Below are 17,904 nucleotides of genomic sequence, written 5' to 3'. Positions count from 1 at the left end.
ACTGAAACCCTAATAAGGTGCTGGTCTTCATCCTAAAAACATGAGTATTTTGAAGGCTCTGATCAGAGTCTGTTAATAGGGACATGTATTATAGAAATAATTCCTACTGCTACAGGCAATCATGTTATTGCTCCTGCTGCTGTCTCGAAATCAGGATGGACAGCATGAACTATAATGCAGTCCTCAACACCACAAAAGTGTCTGGCAACTTTTGATCTTATCATGCAAAGTATAACATTTTTACAATTGTATGTTGAGATTAATATAAAAAGGTGTTAGTGGTACAAAGAAGGAAAATAAGCTTTTATGATTGATTTATGTTTGTGTTTCAAGAACTGGCTGAAAATACTTAATCTTTAAGCTGATGTATGTACATGGTGTAGGTTAAGCATATTTCCATCGCTGCAAAATGTAATAGAAGTGTCAATAATTCATGATCTTGGTGATTATAGCTTATGATTCTTATTTCATTACATCATTGTCATCTCTTTCTCTTATCTAGGTTTCCAGTGTATGGCATAACTTCATTGGATGAGAAAACAAGTTGCTTCTCTTTCAACCAGACAGGACAAGGGCTCTGCAACTGACCTGACCCTCAGTTCCATGTTTTTGCATAGAGATTTTATTTTTCTCTATTTGAAAAAGTTTCTTGCACAGTTTGGTAGCTGACATAACATGAACTTCTTCAGCCCACATGAAAAATGCAAACTCAATTTGCTTTTAGTGAAAACAAACAGATTAAGAGCTAAGACACATGCCCTGTGTCAATCCTAACATGTACATCAACTTTGGCTGCAACCTATGCATCCGAGAGTGCACAATCCAGTTCAGAATAGTATTTACAGCACAGCTGGAAGCTAATCCTTGCCTAAGTAGCTACCCTGGAGTATCCTGTATTGTACTAGCATCATCATTCCTGGATAAAAACTCATAGATATGTCTTAGCCCATAAATGACTGCCATATTAAACAAGAGAGTTTTATCCTCTTGATTCTTTCTACAACTGAAGTGCTGGTTTGCCACACGACAAATAAAAACTTGTATTGACATACTGAGCTTCCTTTGGTGACGTGTGAGCAGACACGGCCTTACCCCAGAGCTTGAGCCAAGCTCCATTATATTAAACAGATTTTATGTAGGTACTCAGCTCTATCTGGGAATATGTCCTTGCTGCACCAGGGAACAACTGCACAAAGCAGTTTCTTAAGTGACATTTTAATTGTAATTTAGGTACAGACCCACAAAACCACCCCACAGAAATAATAATGCCGTATCACAGCAGCTGAAAAAGTCCTTCCAAGAAAAAAGGAAAAATACTGTACTTTGAAGACAAAGTAACTATGACAACTGAGCATATGATACTTGTTTCTCCATCGCTGTGAAATATTGCATAGTTTTCAGTTTCAGCAGTCAAAAGACCATGGTCTGCCACTTGTTTAAACATGCTGGCATCTCTGTTACACATTATATCATTATAAAAACCCTATTTTGCTTGCTTACAGATACTGTAACCAAACCTTTCTATAGATTTGCTTTTGGCTCTCTAACTGTTTTTCATCTAGAAATTGATTGTTTTGGAGGAACTCATGAGTTAAAGACTTTCGGGCATCCTGCCTTTTTTTTTTTTTTTTTTTTTTTTTTTTTTTTTTTTCTTTTTTCACATGAAAGGCACTAAGCAGTGAGGGAAAGGAACTTGCTGGGAAATAATTGCTTTTATAAGGAATAGCTGAATTACTTTTCTCGGTGAGAAATATGTAGGAGGGGGAGAAGAAAACACAGTTAAGACTTTTGTATTCATTTGCACAAGCAAAGCTTTTTCAGCTCTGAGCAACATGGTCTAGGCTCAGAAAGGAGGCTATTTCGAGAAGAAGGTTTGACCACAGATCTCCTGAAGCTCCTTCCAACCTGAATTGTTTCTGTGAGGACTGAACTGTTACTGATCTAAGCAAATGAATGTTTTCCAAGCTTGACAGATGGCCTGAGTAGGACACCATTCTTTAAGTAAATGTTCAACCACAAGCATGGAGTACTCTGAGGTCATACAAAGGCCCACATGAATGGCATGAGAGACTTTTGAGAGCAATCTTCTAAGAGAAAAAATGGGCCTCTGACAGTGGTGGTGTTCTCATCACTTCCTGTAATGTAAATGGTTAGTGACTGGCTGGACCTCATCCTGACAACTGGGCTGCATCCATCCCAGATGAGCCAAAATCTGCAGCTGAACAGTACCCCTCTTCTTCAATGGTAATAAAAAATATAAATACATTGTGCAAACACACACAGATGCACAAAGCATACATCTCTAACAGCCCTAAAATTATACCCTTTATCAAGTCTGTAAAATCTCTTTTATGCTGCACGTCTGCAAATCAGACCAACACTCTTGAAGGCTCAAAATAACAAATTAAAAGTCTGGTCAGGCATCCGGTTTGGATTTGAAAATTCTGCTATGATACTAAAGAGTGAAAGAACACACAGCTACAGAAGGTGGAGCTATAATATGAGATCTTTTAAAACATCAGCTGGCAATAGTAAGCAAAAGTTTGAATTGATAGTATTTCATTTATGTTTATACTTGATTTTAATCTAGTTTCTAAAACTTACTAAGTGCTGGGAGTGATGGCATACTGGATAGAGAACTAGCTTAATCTATAGCCTGATTTTAGAATTTTGTGTAAAATCCAAAGAAAAATTTTTGGAGTTTCTTCTAATATACTAGTTCCTTCTCATCTCTTAATATGGCAAGTGTAATTGGATAGAACAAAGTGAATGACAATTGATATATATTAAAAAATAACAAGTTACTACTACTTTTATATTAAAATATAAAATATAAAGACTTTTTATGTTAATAATCAAATTCTCTCACAGGCAACACACATATGGCCATGTCTAATTTGGAAATCAGAGGGAACTGGACGTGAAAGAAGGCATAAGTAGGAAATTTGTCTTTCTAGCCCCTGAAATCTATGTAATTTTGAGAGAGGGAGTGTGTCCAACTCAAATTAACTTTTTAAAAAAGTGGGTGTATTAACCTGCACAGAAGACTAATCAATAGAATTAGCGGCAGGTACAATATATTAGTAGCAAAATAAAGCTAGATTTTGCAAAAATATATTATAAATTTCCCTGTGACTAATAGATAAATACCATTTATTAAGTGTCTACTATAGAAAGATAAAAACATATTATTTATAAAGTTTACAAATACAGTCCATTTTCACATGTGGAGCTAAGTTATGTGTATATCTGTACATCCACTAACTTAGGTAAGCAATACTTCAAGCTGGGTGAGAACATTTAACACATTCTCTGTTAATGAAATGGAGCATCTCAGTAATTTTTGCTTAGACAGCCATTGGTGGACTAATCCGTGGGCCCTGTCTGCGAGCTGGGAGAAGAAACTGCAACATTTTGGCTAAATGAAACCAGCACCATCCTGTTCCTTGGACAGCAAGGAAGCAATGAATACAGATCTACATAGCAGTCAAAGTGCTCAGGCTTTTCTGACCACAGGTTACAGCAGTGCACTGTTTGTTTTAGAGCCATGAACCTGCTCAATGGAATCACGTCCACCTTGAGCTTAGCAGCTTAAAATTCATTCCACACAGCCTGCAGTGCTGACATGGATACGATAAGACAGAAGAACAGAAACACCACTCTGAAGTAACCTAGCTGAACTGCACATGTTCTGACCCTTTTTGAATTCCCTGGAGCTTTTGTTACCTGGCAAATGCAGCTCTAAAACTGCTCTTGTATCTCCAGATCTTTGCTCTTAGCCATGCAGAAGCCTATTTCTCCCTGGGACTGGCAGTGAGAGAGGTGCTCTCTGAAGGCTTCTAAATGAGTGCGCACACTGAACTCTTACTGAACTGAATTAATTATTAAAGATGCAGATGGAGCTGTCCAAATGATAAGAACAGCTCCTGACGTATCATGATCCAAGCTTTCATTAAACCATTTCAGGCATACTAATGGTTTCCCACCGCTCATTACTTACATGCTCTTTTCTCATAGATATAATAACCCTGGTGCCCAAAGGCATGCCAGGCTATAGAAATAGTGAAGTTAAAAGTTCCTCAGAAGATGTACTGAGGAACTTCATACTTCCCCCTCATCCTTCCCATTCTCATTTTGTGCAAAAATGTGGACAGACACATTCTTATAAATTCAGAGAAAAAACTATAAATTAAAATAAAAAGCAATACTGTGAAAAAAGAGTTTATGAACAGTATTATTAAATGGAGAAACACAGAAGTGATTTGAGCAACATGTTAAAAAGCTCACCAAGGCAAAATTCTCACATGCTACTGACACTAAGTAAGCTATACTACAAATACAGCTCTTTGGTTACAGTGCAGTGACATATTATTTTTCAGCCATTACACTTCTCACACTTCTTCCTCTGGTTCCTCTTGCTTTCTCAGCTGGGACGATTAGAGGGCAAAGCAATTGCCAGAGAAGAATTACTCCCAGGAACTGTGCTGTGATTGCTACCTGCTGTTTCATATTTTTCAAGTTGGGAATACTGCTCCCAAAAGCCTTTTGCGTCTCAGTCTAAATGATTTGCTGGAGGATAATAATGTCATGGCCAGTAAATAATAGTGAACTATGTCTGTACATGGTCAATATGATTAAATGTCCTTCACCTCTATTTTCACTCTGACCTGGTTATGAGGAAGTGAAAAAGCCGTCAGCAAAGCCCAAGGCTTCCCATGTGAAATGTTATTTTAGAGGAAGGGAGAGAAATATAGGTGACTTAGCAAAATACCCCCAGTAACAATAAAATAAGGAAGGAGCCACAAATAAAAAGCAAAATTATCACCACACGACCATCTTTGAGGTGACAACTACTGTAGCATGAAACTCAGAACAATTTCCAGAATAATTACAACAACTGCAAGAAACAACTTCATGTTGAAAAATACTGTCTATCATATTGAGCATACTAAGTCTATCTTTCTAAGACTTTCAATTGCAATTGTAGGTTTAAGTAAAAAAAAAAAAAAATCCCCCATCATTCTGAGATATGATTTAATCTGAATGTATTTAGAATAAACTCTGTACAATTATTATGGTCTACACTTAAATGTTACAAACACTGTAATTTTTCTAATTCAAGTCATACACTCATGAATTTTGGCATCTATGCCCATGTCTTTGAAAATATGCCAATGAACTCTAACAACCTCCACATTGCACAACTATCTTTCTTAAGTGACTGCACAAGGAGTCAAATAGTTTTGATATAAACAGAGTAAATATGAACCAAAACATTGGCCAGGCACATTTTTTTGTAGAAATTTCCATAATCAAATTATCAATTTGTACTACAAGTACAAAAAGTGCTGAAATAATATGTCTGGCACAAAGAGCTCTAAAAGTCAAAGGAATTTCAAAATTATGCCTGTTGCATGTGCTTCACACTGAAAAAACAATATTTCTGAGTATTGAAAAATACAATTCCTGAACTTGGAAATTCAAGTGAACCAAAATTCTGTTAATATTTCACAACTCTACTACTGTGAAAGGGCAGGAAAACATGCAACTATTTAAGATGTCAAAAGCATGAAAATAAATTAATTAATCCCTCTAAACTATCAGTAATTATGAGAAATGGTCTCTATGTACATAGGCTGTGCTCCAGCCAGTATTCTACAATATTTCCCAAGTAAAGCCAGGCTTTAAAGATACAGAGTTGAGAAAACCAAGGTGAGTCAAAATGCACATCTTGCATTCACTGTGCTCACAAATTCCTCCACTGTGTAGTGTTGGTGTTGTTAGTCTGAAATAAATGGGAGAAGTTGTCTCCCTGGGTTGACCATGGCTACATGCTTTTTACCTGGAAGTGCTCAGAGAATTGGTAACTGATGTATGAATGCAACCTTCTGTGTTAAGGGGACACTGGGGCAGCCAGCTGTGGGTACACAGATGGGTGCAGGCACACAGTGACTTCAGCAATGAATGTGCACAGGCTTTCTACTGGTTACATAAGAGCCCATTTTTTATACTAAACAGAGGAACTTCCATGTCTGACAGGCACCACATGTAACGCAAATACACACAGAAGTAGGTATGGAAAAATGTGCATATGCAAATACACATACAAATACTGTGTAAGTGTAATAGAACATAAAATTTATTTAATTATCCAATGCATTAGAATATGCTTTTGAGATAATTATGTTGGATAATTAGCAGTTGAATTCTAGAATGTGTACAGTAGTGACTCAATCGGAAGCAATAACAATGGCTCCTTTTAAAAAACCCCTGTGTTTAGTACTTCATTGATCTTTCATATGACTACACATGTCAATACGACCTTCGGAGTTCAAGCCATTAGGAAAAAATGGCTACACTGAAGTGCCAGCACAGCTTTGACAATTAATCATTTGGTCAGCACTCTTTAAAGATTTCTACATATTTATATAACCATTAGTCAGATTCCAAATTGTTTATAAGCATTTTCATGGAATGTCTTGTGAATAAGGACGGCATTGAATGAAATTTTAAATCTTTTTTATCTGCTGCTGTGAGGCAACCTAAAAAGAAAGGTAAAAAACCCAAAGTACTTACCAGAATAATAAAGGTAACAGGTCCAATGAAACTCCAGATAAAATAATTATCTATATGTAGCCAGCAACTATTATGGAAGAAAGAGAATGAAAAGTGAAAAGTTGCATTAGCACCTCAGTCTGATAAATGGAAAGTGCAAAAATACTTCTTAAGGCAACACTTGGCCAGCAAATAATGATGAATATTGCACAGTACCACTTATCCATGAGCAATACCTAACCTCAATCTCTTCTAATGAACACTGTATAATAACATGATTGAACCTGAAACTACATCATCAGGAATAACTAACATCAGGAGAAAAAAAAAACCAAAACAAGCTCTCCTTTCAGTCAAAAGATTTGGTGACAGGTGCTATCATGGACTAATGACACTAACTTCAGTAAATAATTTTTGCAGGCTTCCCATGTGATCTTCAAAGTCTGCTTTTAACTTTATATCATATGTTAAGTGCTCATGCCTGAGGAATACGAGATAGAAAATATTCAGATGCCATGTTTTGCTGAATAACAATATGGTTTAAATAAAATGCCCCATCTGGGAGTTGAACTGTAGAGAAAGAATACATAAGATACCAGACTAAATGACGTATAAACCTATTCGGGCCAACTTCACTTAGCAATTCATTTTTCATACAGCCTAGTTCCCTGCTGAATTCTCTTATTTGTCTTTCATCAGTAGCAAAATCAAGCAGCTTTCTTGTAGTCAGCAGAATCTTCCCATTCTGTAACTAATTTCATCAAAGGACAAAATAAACACTACTGAAAGGCAAATTCATGCCTCCAGCAACTCAAGTCCTCAGAAATGTTTTCTGTCTACCTTCTGTCACTTCCTATATACATCTGTATATTATTTTGTAAATAAAAGGCAGTGGCTAATTTTAATCCCACTCTTCTTGCCTGATAAAATATTATCAAAATAAAACATACAGGTTGGAATATTGTACTGTCATAATTCAGGATGAGAGCTAGCTAGAGGGACAGCTGAACAAAGAGATCTAATGAAGCATTAGCTTAAAACTGGGTGGTTAGGCTTGTCAGATACTTTAAGTTGAGAAATTTTGCTTAATATACATCTGAGGACAAAAAGTTATTTATTTTTTCAATTTGTTTCAGGTCAATCTTTTGTGTTAAAAGAAAGACCATAATTTAGAATTGGTCTCTCTAGAGTACAAATCCCCTGAACCTAGAGAATTACAAAAGACTTGATTGTAATTTGTGCACAGCATTGCCATTCTCTTACCAATAAAGCTTTCAGATGGTATTTTAGTCTGTCAGGGACCCTCTGACAGATAATAGGCTTTAAAAAATTATTCATTTGAAAAACACTCAGGTCACTTGCAATTACTTACGCTTTCTCTGTTCCGTAGCTCTTATAGTCAATAGCTGCTGAGACACCAACTACTGTAGCAGGGAAGAGGTAGCCAGCAACATAATAGTACTTCTTTCTAGAATATTCACTTTCAAATACTTCTACTAACATTAGATAAAGCTGCACTCCTTCTAGACACATCCAGGCAAAGGCTGCCAGGAAGAAAAAGTGTAAGAGACCTGCAAAAACAGGACATGCAATCTGCAAAGAAAGAGAGAGATGGAAATGTAAACCACAAAACATTCACATCATTTCCTCTCCAACTGAACAGTGTGCAACAGAACAGCAGATAGTTCTGTTAGAAACCTTTCACAAATTCAGGAGCATCTTCCCTACCTCAAAACATACTCTGAACATTTGAAAACCCTAATATATGCTCAGCAGCTACAGAAAGTGAATTAGCTGAACAGTGTGAATGAAGGAAATTGCACCCTCACCTCCCAGTCATTAATTTTAAAGTGGGCTTCTTAATTTTATAAGCAAATTTTAATTTTGAAACTGATATGGTTTTAGGACTTACAGTTTAGATAATCCTAAAAATGAACAGTTGGTTCTCTATGCATAATGTGATACTACACATTTAAAATTATGAACTGTCTGCCCCGCAATTTTTGTCTGCTTTAACACAGAAAGTGCTACTGTTGTAACAGAAATCAGTCTGAATTCTCTCTCCATTGGCCAAATTCTGGATGAAACTATGGTAGATTATTAGTTTCAACCCAATGAATCATATCAGAATTCATTTTACCAACACTACCAAAATACCTGCTTGAATGTAAAGTGTAAAAAATGTGTATACAAATGGAAAAGGCTTTGTACTAATATATATAAAAATGTAGTCAATACCTGTCAAGACACTTGAATATATACAGAAAACATATATATGTTCCTAATAGTCAACATTCAATTTCGTCTCCTCTTTCAAAAGTCTAACCACCTGCTTCGTTAATAGTCAGTGTTTCTCAGCTGAAAATGAAAAGCATATTTTGGATGGATGTAAATACTATATATGAATATATCTATTTTATTTTCATGCTGAGCTTTTATTTCAGCCTTGCTGTGTTAGAGTGCTGAAAACTTGTCAGTGTTCTCATGTCTTAATTCAAGTCTGTTCAGTCATTTCAGAGAACAAGATCAGTACACAGAGAGAAAACTTACCTTGTACGCTGTCTTATCGATGCCTATTAGGAAAATGAACTCAGCAATGAATAGGTTGATACAAAGGTTCTTGTGAATAGTGTTACGATCACTTTGCAGGCCACGGAAAAAACAGAATGTGAAGATGCAGATGGCCAGGCAAACAAGAGAGATGACAATTCCCACCCAGGTGATGACAGTGAGGAGCAATTCGTGCACTCCATCTTTGTACTAGAAATAACCAAGAATGGAGAAAATTAATATGAGTCTTTATGATTATAAACAAAAAACTATTTTCATAGGTATCCAGAAAAGTTACTTGTTCATTACATGAGATGGGCAAAATGTACTCAGTAATTTCTCAGTCTCAGGTAGGTTTCTCAGAGGAGCAAGATCAGGGTAAGTAGAAGAGGAGCAGGTCTGAGAGAAAAATGAGACTATTTTATCCAGATCAAATAACATTTTTACTTTTCCTATGGCTCACTGCAGACTGGCTGGAAATTTGAGCAGAGAAACATAGAATGTTTAAGATACCACTAGGATCTGATGAAAGGAAAGAGGAGAGCTTTCCTTGGGACTTCCTATGAGGGCACATGTTCTTTTCTACAGACCTGCAACTCCATGGCAGAGAAGAAAGCAATGTCTTACACACTGATCAAGACAAAAGGCAGAATATGCTGCACATGTAATTCTGGCTTTAATCTCATGTTTAGCTAAAGGAGATTCCTTACTTCAGTTCTTTGCAGTGACCTTTTCAAATACAATGGCTTAATGAGAAGTCCCATATCCCTGCAAATATTGCATGCTCTGGGGCCCCTGGCATACAGGAAATGCTCTAAATAGACAACCAAATTTCTGACTGTGAAGAGGTGTTTAAACAATGGGTATGGAAGTTCCTTGACCTTTCTCACCAGGAGAGCTGGCACTTGGGCTTCCAGGGAACAGCCTGCACAGCTGTCTCAACAGACCCTCTCCATCTGTAGTGAGGGAGAGTCTACAAAATGGTTGTAAGGCTGATCAGTAACTTTAAAACATGGCTTGTGGAAAACTCTTGTCCTTCCATGTTTTCTCTTCCCTGTTATTTGGCCTGCAACTTTATGGGTGAAGAAGAAGAGTGCTACAGAAGGCGAATTGCTTTGGAAAGAGTGGTTTGGAAAGAGTGGGTAGGAGTTATAAATGCTAAAGAAACTTGAACAATTTTGGATCTTGCTAAAAATTTAAAGCTAAGTCTTTTAAGTTTGTTCCCTGCTGATGGCTGGAAACATCGTTACCTACCACAATTTCCCGACGAGCCATAAGAATGGCAAAGTTGGTGAGGTGACTGCAAGCACACGTTGTGTGAGTTTTATTTGTGTCAACCAGTTTGCAGCCTTGAGTTGACCAGTATCCCATCATAGTCCTCTCTGAGTAGTTCCAGAAGGAACAATTTGCATTGAAATAATTGTCAGGCTGGGAGATAAAAGGATAACATAAAATGAGGATTTTACACACTAAGATGGCAATAACAATTGTTTAATATGTATAAAGGGTAATTTAGATTAAACTTTGCATGTTTTGGACAATAAAGTTTTTCATCAGCAAAACTGTGGACTATGTTGCACAAGGAAGACATCTAGTTTAAAAGGGACTTTATAGTCCGAAGCACTCTGAAGTGTAGTCTTAATTACTGTAGACTCAATTTTAAACAATTACAATTTTTATGCATGGATGGTACATCGTAGCTATTTTTGCTTTCTGGAAACTTAGGACTGTGAATTTATTCTGACGATATTTTTTTCCTGTAATTGACAATTCGAAAACAGGATATTTTTTCCTTTGATTCTCACCTGTGGTCAGGCCAGTCATGTGAACAGATATCACAAAAAAAAAAATCACTCCTAAATGCCTATCTATTTACTTTGATGAAAAGCAATCCAACCAGATTTATAAAAATAGGAAAAAGAAAGGAAAATCTAACCATAATTTCTCTGTCACTGTAGTAATTGTTTAGTCTCCCCACATGAGACATGAAAAGAGAAAGGGCCAAACATAAGAGCAAAGAAACACATCAAATAAGATACCATGAAGAAAATATACATAAATTCAAAGTATAACAAACCAAGATACCATACTTTATTCTTCGGTGAATAAATGCAATTTGAGCAATTTGTAAAAGCACTCCTAATTTGGCCCAAAATTAATGTAAAAAGTTAAAGTGTCAATAAAACTTACTACATCAAACCACCAAGAATCTTAAAAGTTATTTTCTACCCTTCTACTAAGGTAAGAGTTAATTTTCAGTTAGAAACAAATTAGCCATTTACATTTTCATGTTGATTACTGAATTAGCTTTCATTAAGAATACACTTAAGTTCTAATAATCACTGAACCAGGCTCATTTAATTTTATGTTCACAGACTTGCGTCTCTGACCTAGCCCAACATTTAAAATGCAAATGGAAAAAAGAGGTTGTTTTCCTGCATTGCTTTTCTCTCTTGCTGATTTTGTGACCTTCCCATCAATTGATTAGCATAACTCACATCGATGTGTTCCAGTGTGAAATGCACGGGATCAGTCAGGTACACCCGGCTCGACTCCTTGTTGATGGAGGCGGCGATGACGTGGGAGTTGACGGCGATGGTACTGTTCTGCCCCACCAAGTCACTGGCTAACTTTATGGTTGCATTTTCAGTGCTGAGGAAACGACCTAAACTTTTGTAAATGATGAAAACCAGTTTGGCTAATCCTACAAATGAAGAAAAAAAAAAAAAGCCCGTCATCACGCCACAGAGGTCTACGGAAAGACGGTGACACAATGACAGCTGTCTAATGACAATAAAGCATCAGTAAACTGAGAGATGTTTTCAGGCCATGGATATGAAGAAAAACAACCAGCTACCCAAGATCATTAAGAAAAAGCCAGAGAGCAGCTTTGTGGTGTTTTGTTTTGGTGTTTTAAGTAGGTAAGATGGGTTTTATAGGAGTTCATGGAGTTCTACCTTTCCGTGCCCAAGGCTCACCGTTCCTGCTGTTCTGTTTCATGGTTCGTGCAGAGAGCTGAATCCAGTTGCCTCCTTTACCAGCCTGAGGAAATCGTAAGTCCTGCACCTGGCCCTCAGTAGAAAGCACTGCAACATCCAAAACTAAGCAGACCAGAAGGGAAAAAAAAAAAAGTATTAAAAAAGTAGAATGCAGAGAAAGCCTCTTGGCCAGACTACAATATGCCAGACGCCAATTTTGTCCCCCCAGTGTTTATTTAGTTTTCGCACATGGCTGTCTGTAAGGCAGATTTGTACTGCATGCTTCAATCACCCAGACTTAGTTTCTTTAACTAAATCTAATGCACACTGCTGAAATGACAGCACTTTAGTAGTGATAACAAGACATCAAACCTTGTTCAAATTTATGCCCACAAAGCATCCACTTAAAGATACTACACACATGTTGCAAAAAAATGCTAGTTTTGAAGATCTCAATGTCTATGCAGTATCCTTTGCTGACAAATTTAGAAGTTTAAGTATTGCTTTAGATATAAAGTGCTTTTTAAACAGTCAGCAAAGAATACCTAAGTATACCCATGCCATGTATTTTAGTTAAATCAGTATATGTAGCTAAAAATTATTTCCAACTTTTTTTCTACATCTATTTCTGTATATTTATAGGAAACCATTTTATTAGGTCTGCTAATAAACATTTAAATTGAAAAATCAGATACCACTCAGCCATACATAAGTATTACTTTTATACCACATTGTATATCAGGAAACTTTCATGGGATTACCATTGAATGCTGGATTTTCTTGGATAGATAAAATCATACAGGTGAGAGTGGACAATTGGCTAACAAAATCTGTTTATTAAACCAGTCTAGCTACAGCTCTGAACTATAGACTCACAAAAGGTATGAAATTAGGAAATCACATCTCTTTCTCCAAGCTCTATGTACATATGTGCACTAGGAATTCAGTCTTGCATGGCATCAGGAAAGTGTTATTATGAGATGAAGACAGTTTATCACAAGAAGTAATATTCAGTGTCTACTCATCTCCATGGAGCTGCTTGTGTACATCCAAAGGCAGATCTGTGATTCTACCCACATTCCTTCAAAACAACTGGTGTAGTTCCTTTGATGACAGACTGTGAGACTTTTCCCCATCCTTTTCCCAGTATCTTCCTACTCAATTAAAAACTAGGCAGAATCATCTTCTACAGCAACAAATATGCAGACACTGAAAAGTCTAATTTCTGCAGTCTGTTCCAAGTCTCTATCTTGGTACTCTGCATATTAGCAGACTTTCAGGTTCCTTGTATCTCACTGAGACTGCATTAATCTCTGTAATAAGGAATTTTAATTTTATGCATAGCAATGATTTTTGCTTTAACGTATCCTGCGCAACAATATTTGCACATCTCTAATACCAAACCCCTTCATTTCTCTGTCACCACTTAAATTATAAATTATACTCCAACTATCTCTAGCTATTTTGCAGTCTCTGGAGCATAGCTATTCTGCATTATGGGAGATGTAGTTCACTGAACACATTTTTACCTGAAGGCCGTCACGTTTAATATAAACATTTGGCCTACGCTGAGTGCCTGAAATATTTAACTGGCACAGTACATTGCAAAAAAAGTAATTTAAATTCATTAGGAACAGTTTATATTTAACAGAAAAGTATTTTCCACAGCTCTACAGAAAGCAGTTACCTCAAAAAAATCCATATTCTGCCTTTTAAGCACTCGTCATATCCACATGTTCTGCTAATGATTTTTCAGTGATAAATCAACTTTGTAACATCAACTACTTCCCATTTCATAATGTACTAATGACACTAAAGAAGAAGGCTAATTTCAAAGAACCAAATAAGAAAAGTGTGTTTTCCCTGCTTTGGAGCACTCACCTTTCCCTCAAATGTTGTACAGCTCAGTTCAGAAAGTATGTCCCTATCTGGGGTACTTTTTCCTCCTTTTGTGTAAAGCAACACACAGCACTTTAACTCATGCTTGAGAAGTTTACTTACCAATATTTTCTGTGGGCATTGAGACTCTACTTGGTTCTACAAGATTATCAGCCAAGACAAAAGCCCCTTCTTCTAATGTATCAAGTAACATTGTGGCTGCGTGGGCTTGTTCTGAAGAATTCATGTCCTTCCAGGACTCCAGAGCTTCAGGCCTGAGCAAGTTGTCCACTGTATCCACAACTGCCTGCATTCATTAGAAAACTATCATTAGGTCTGAAGCCCTAGGCAGCTGGGGAAAATTCCCAATGTTATATAGCGACAATTATAATACTTAACTGTCAGAATGATTTACTGTGATTTAATGGCACAAGAACACTATTTTCAACATTAAAATATTTTCCATCTGCTTGTTGGATTAGCATGAATAGAAGCAAAGCTAGCCACTAGCATTGTGTGGTCTCTAAGCAGTAAACATGCAAATTTGACTTGTTTTGTATCAGATATAAGCATGGTATTATTAATGTGCTGAAAAATGTAAAAATAAATGCCAGAAGTCTTGCCTGAAGCTTTCATCTTAATGTCAAAATGTATAACTTCTATTTAAAAATACTAACGCCAAAATTAGCACTCCGCAGTTTAGGCTAAAATGACAATAATACTCCTCTGGAAACTGAGCCCCACTGGTGCAGCCATAGCATGATAAACTACTTCTCTATGACAAATAGAACTTCTTTATTACAGGAGGCATGAAATGAAGCTGACTCAGTGGATATAAATTAGCTCTGGCCACTCTCACTCCCCCTCCTGCTCCTGTACCTGTTCATAGATACTTAGAAGGATTACCAACTCCCATTCCTGCACAGAGGTCACTTAGAAAAGGAAATCAATAGAGCAAACAAGATGCCCACTGACCATTCCTGTTATCAGTGATGGCAAAACTGTAAAGCTGAATAAAAGCTACTATTTTAGAAAGTTTTACTTGCAACAACTCTATCACCATGATTTAAGGTTCACTGAGCTGCATATAAGGTAATAATAAATAAAGAAGAAGAATAATTCAGTGACATGATTACATTATTTTACAAAATAATCCAATCAGAGTAATCAGGTAATCAATTGAAGGCAGGCTTTTACATTAATGCATAATGTTGCTGTGCACTGAGTGTGCTGTGCATTGAGTACAGCAGGCACTGCTCTAACACCCTGTTTACTCTGTCCCATTTACCTATTCCTAATGTGTCATTAAGCATATATATAATTTGTTTGATCAATTTAAAAGCATAGGAAATGGAAACAGGACACATTATACAAACAGAAAGATGTCAGTCTGGAGTACTGTATTGTGCAAACAAACGAATGGGAAAACTTGGTCAAGGCTATTGTCAGAGCAAGATTAATTAGCCTAATCCATTTTAATATCCTCTTTCTGTCTGCATTGTGAGCCACCACGACCTTCCTGGCAGGTGGAAGATACTTCGAAGTGTCATTAAAGCCTTTTTTCTTTCCCTAATGGGAGACAGAATAGTCAAAATGCTCAGACAGATACTGCTGCAGCCATGAATTAGAGTGGAACAGAAATTGGTCTGCAGAGGCCAGATTCATTAGTCACTAAGAAATACAGATTGGAACCTCTAATCTGAGGTACAAATGAATTCTCTGTCACAAAGTAGGAACTTGCTTCATTTGCATAGTGTAAGTCAGCTTTTGATTTGTAATTTCAAGAGGTTTATTAGTCTTATCTAAGCAGAGAAGCCCATTTGAGACCTACAGAAAATGACACCAGTTGGAAATTAAGGTTCTGCTCTGGTTTCTCATGTATCTCCATATAGCACTGACCTATGCATTCATTGATAGGATACACTTTTCATTTATTATGGGATAGTCTAACTCTGCATTTTCCTTGTGGAAAATCATCACCTGCCCAGTAATATTTCTGAAGTGCTTCTCCTCTCAGACAGAGGCAAATGGGTGGGAAAAACCCCACAGCCTCTGTGGCACAGCTGTCTGAGCAGCCCAGTTACTGCTCCTCTCACAATCCTGTTTATTAATGAAAAGGAAGCAGAAAAAATCCACTCTACCCAAACCACACCTGCTGGATTATCTTTCACTATTAAAAAATACTTTCTAGTAAAAACCTATTACAATTATTATAACTTGAGAAGTGAATTTCTCTTCAGATCTTTGTCTTTTTTATCAAATTTCTCTATAACTGGACATCTCCCATCCACTTCCAGGGCTTTAGGATAAAAGACAGAAGTGCTCTGTACAGAGAAATCTCTTTTCAGTAAGAGTCTGAATTTTTAAATTATGTTGTAAAGTATTTTAAAATTCTTTCCAAAAATACTTCTTACATTTCATCTCAGAGGATACAAGTACAAATCAGTATCTTAAAAGAAGCTTGGAAAAAATGTGCAATAACATTTTTTAGAGCCAGACATATCTGTTCTAGGACTTTTTTCTCCCCTTCACAGGGGTGAGGTGGCATTACTGGCATTGTACTGCAGAAAAGGAGCTGGCCACTGCAGGCAACCATTCTACAGCTGATGAAAGGAACTGGAAATCAGGTAGCAATGTGTTACACGCCTTCTAGATAGCCTGGTTAATGGGACACATGGCAGACATTTTACTAATAAAGTTTGAGAAATGTTTGTCTTTGCATTGTATCCTCAAGTCACTGAATTGTAACAATTCTCAAAACTGTAAGAAAGAGTGATTTTACAAGGCATAAGAACAGACACAAAGCAAGCTGTATAACAAACACTTTTCTTGCAAGCAAATTAATTCTAAACAGTCTTTGATATAAAATTCTACCGAGGTGAACTAATTTCTTTGAGTTGCAAGCTTTTTCCCCCTACCCAAAATTTATTACAAGAGAGATGTTACTTCCAATTGAGATAATAATCCCTTCTGCTTTTTCAGTTTTGAACAAGTTAAGGTACAAGAGGTATGAACTTTGATCTTATTTTTTTTTCTGAGTGTTATACCTGTGCAAAGCCAACATTTGTAAAGTTGATATGGGGCACAATACACATTTATCAAAGACTGAAATACATAGGATCATGCAGCAAGATGATAAAGCGTGGCAGGTTGCTGAAGCAGGGAGAAAGCAGGGTGACAGCACAGGAGATATACCTTAAGGTAAGCCCTGCACGTCTTCTCTCGTTTTTGGAGCTTTTTAATAAGGAAAAAGAAAATCAGAAGTTAGAAAGATTCTGGAAAATTTCAGAAAGAGAAAAAAAAAATACTCTGGTCTTTCAAATCCTGATTTTGAATGATAGCCTGGACAATAATCTAGCTTCTGTCCACGATGACTACAAAAGACTATCACAGGAAATGTTTTTCCCAACTGTGGTTTAAGCCCAGCTGGCAACCAAGCACCACACAGCCGCTTGCTCATTTGCTCACCAGCAGGATTGGGAAAGAATCACAAGGGTAAAACTGAGAAAATCCATGAGTTGAGATAAACACAGTTCAATAGGTAAAACAAAAGCCGTGCATGAAAATAAACCAGGGAATTAATTCACTGCTTCCCATGGGTAGGCAGCTGTTCAGCCATTCCCAGAAAAGCCAAGCTCCATCACATGTAATGGTTACTTGGAAGATAAACACCATAACTTCGAAGTCCTTCACTTCTTCCTAATTCCCACCAGCTTTATATGCTGAATATGATGTCACATTGTCTGGAATACTCCTTTTGTCAGCTGGGCTCAGAGGTTGCAGCTGTGTCCCCTCCCAAAATCCCATGCACTCCCAAATTCCTTGTCAGTGCAGTAGCACAAAAAGAAGAAAATGCTGTCAAAGTGCTGTTCAGCATTAACAAAAACATCTTTATATTATCCAAGATATGGAAGACATATTTCAGCACAAATTGAAAACATAG

The 17,904-nt window shown here is 36.9% G+C and overlaps 1 protein-coding gene across 6 annotated transcripts in view; it reads right to left on the bottom strand.

Annotated features, from left to right (window-relative positions):
• Positions 1 to 17,904, bottom strand: part of ADGRL2 (adhesion G protein-coupled receptor L2) — a 311,558-nt gene that overhangs the window by 14,928 nt on the left and 278,726 nt on the right. For 4 of the 6 annotated variants that reach the window (XM_083867780.1, XM_083867781.1, XM_083867783.1 and 1 more), the window contains exons 10-17: positions 17,157 to 17,195; positions 14,085 to 14,268; positions 12,084 to 12,206; positions 11,604 to 11,809; positions 10,360 to 10,533; positions 9,106 to 9,315; positions 7,928 to 8,148; positions 6,577 to 6,643 (exon numbers count right to left, since the gene is read on the bottom strand). In XM_083867780.1, the coding sequence (XP_083723906.1) occupies positions 6,577 to 6,643; positions 7,928 to 8,148; positions 9,106 to 9,315; positions 10,360 to 10,533; positions 11,604 to 11,809; positions 12,084 to 12,206; positions 14,085 to 14,268; positions 17,157 to 17,195 (1,224 nt within the window). The remainder of the gene's footprint in view (positions 1 to 6,576; positions 6,644 to 7,927; positions 8,149 to 9,105; positions 9,316 to 10,359; positions 10,534 to 11,603; positions 11,810 to 12,083; positions 12,207 to 14,084; positions 14,269 to 17,156; positions 17,196 to 17,904) is intronic. The other 2 variants (XM_083867782.1, XM_083867785.1) reach the window with 1 other exon arrangement.

Source organism: Zosterops lateralis (assembly GCF_965231275.1).
Source record: "Zosterops lateralis genome assembly, chromosome: 9".
Taxonomy (NCBI): Eukaryota; Metazoa; Chordata; class Aves; order Passeriformes; family Zosteropidae; genus Zosterops; species Zosterops lateralis.
The sequence above is the reverse complement of the archived record's forward strand: the minus strand, read 5'-3'. Positions and strand labels throughout refer to the sequence as shown.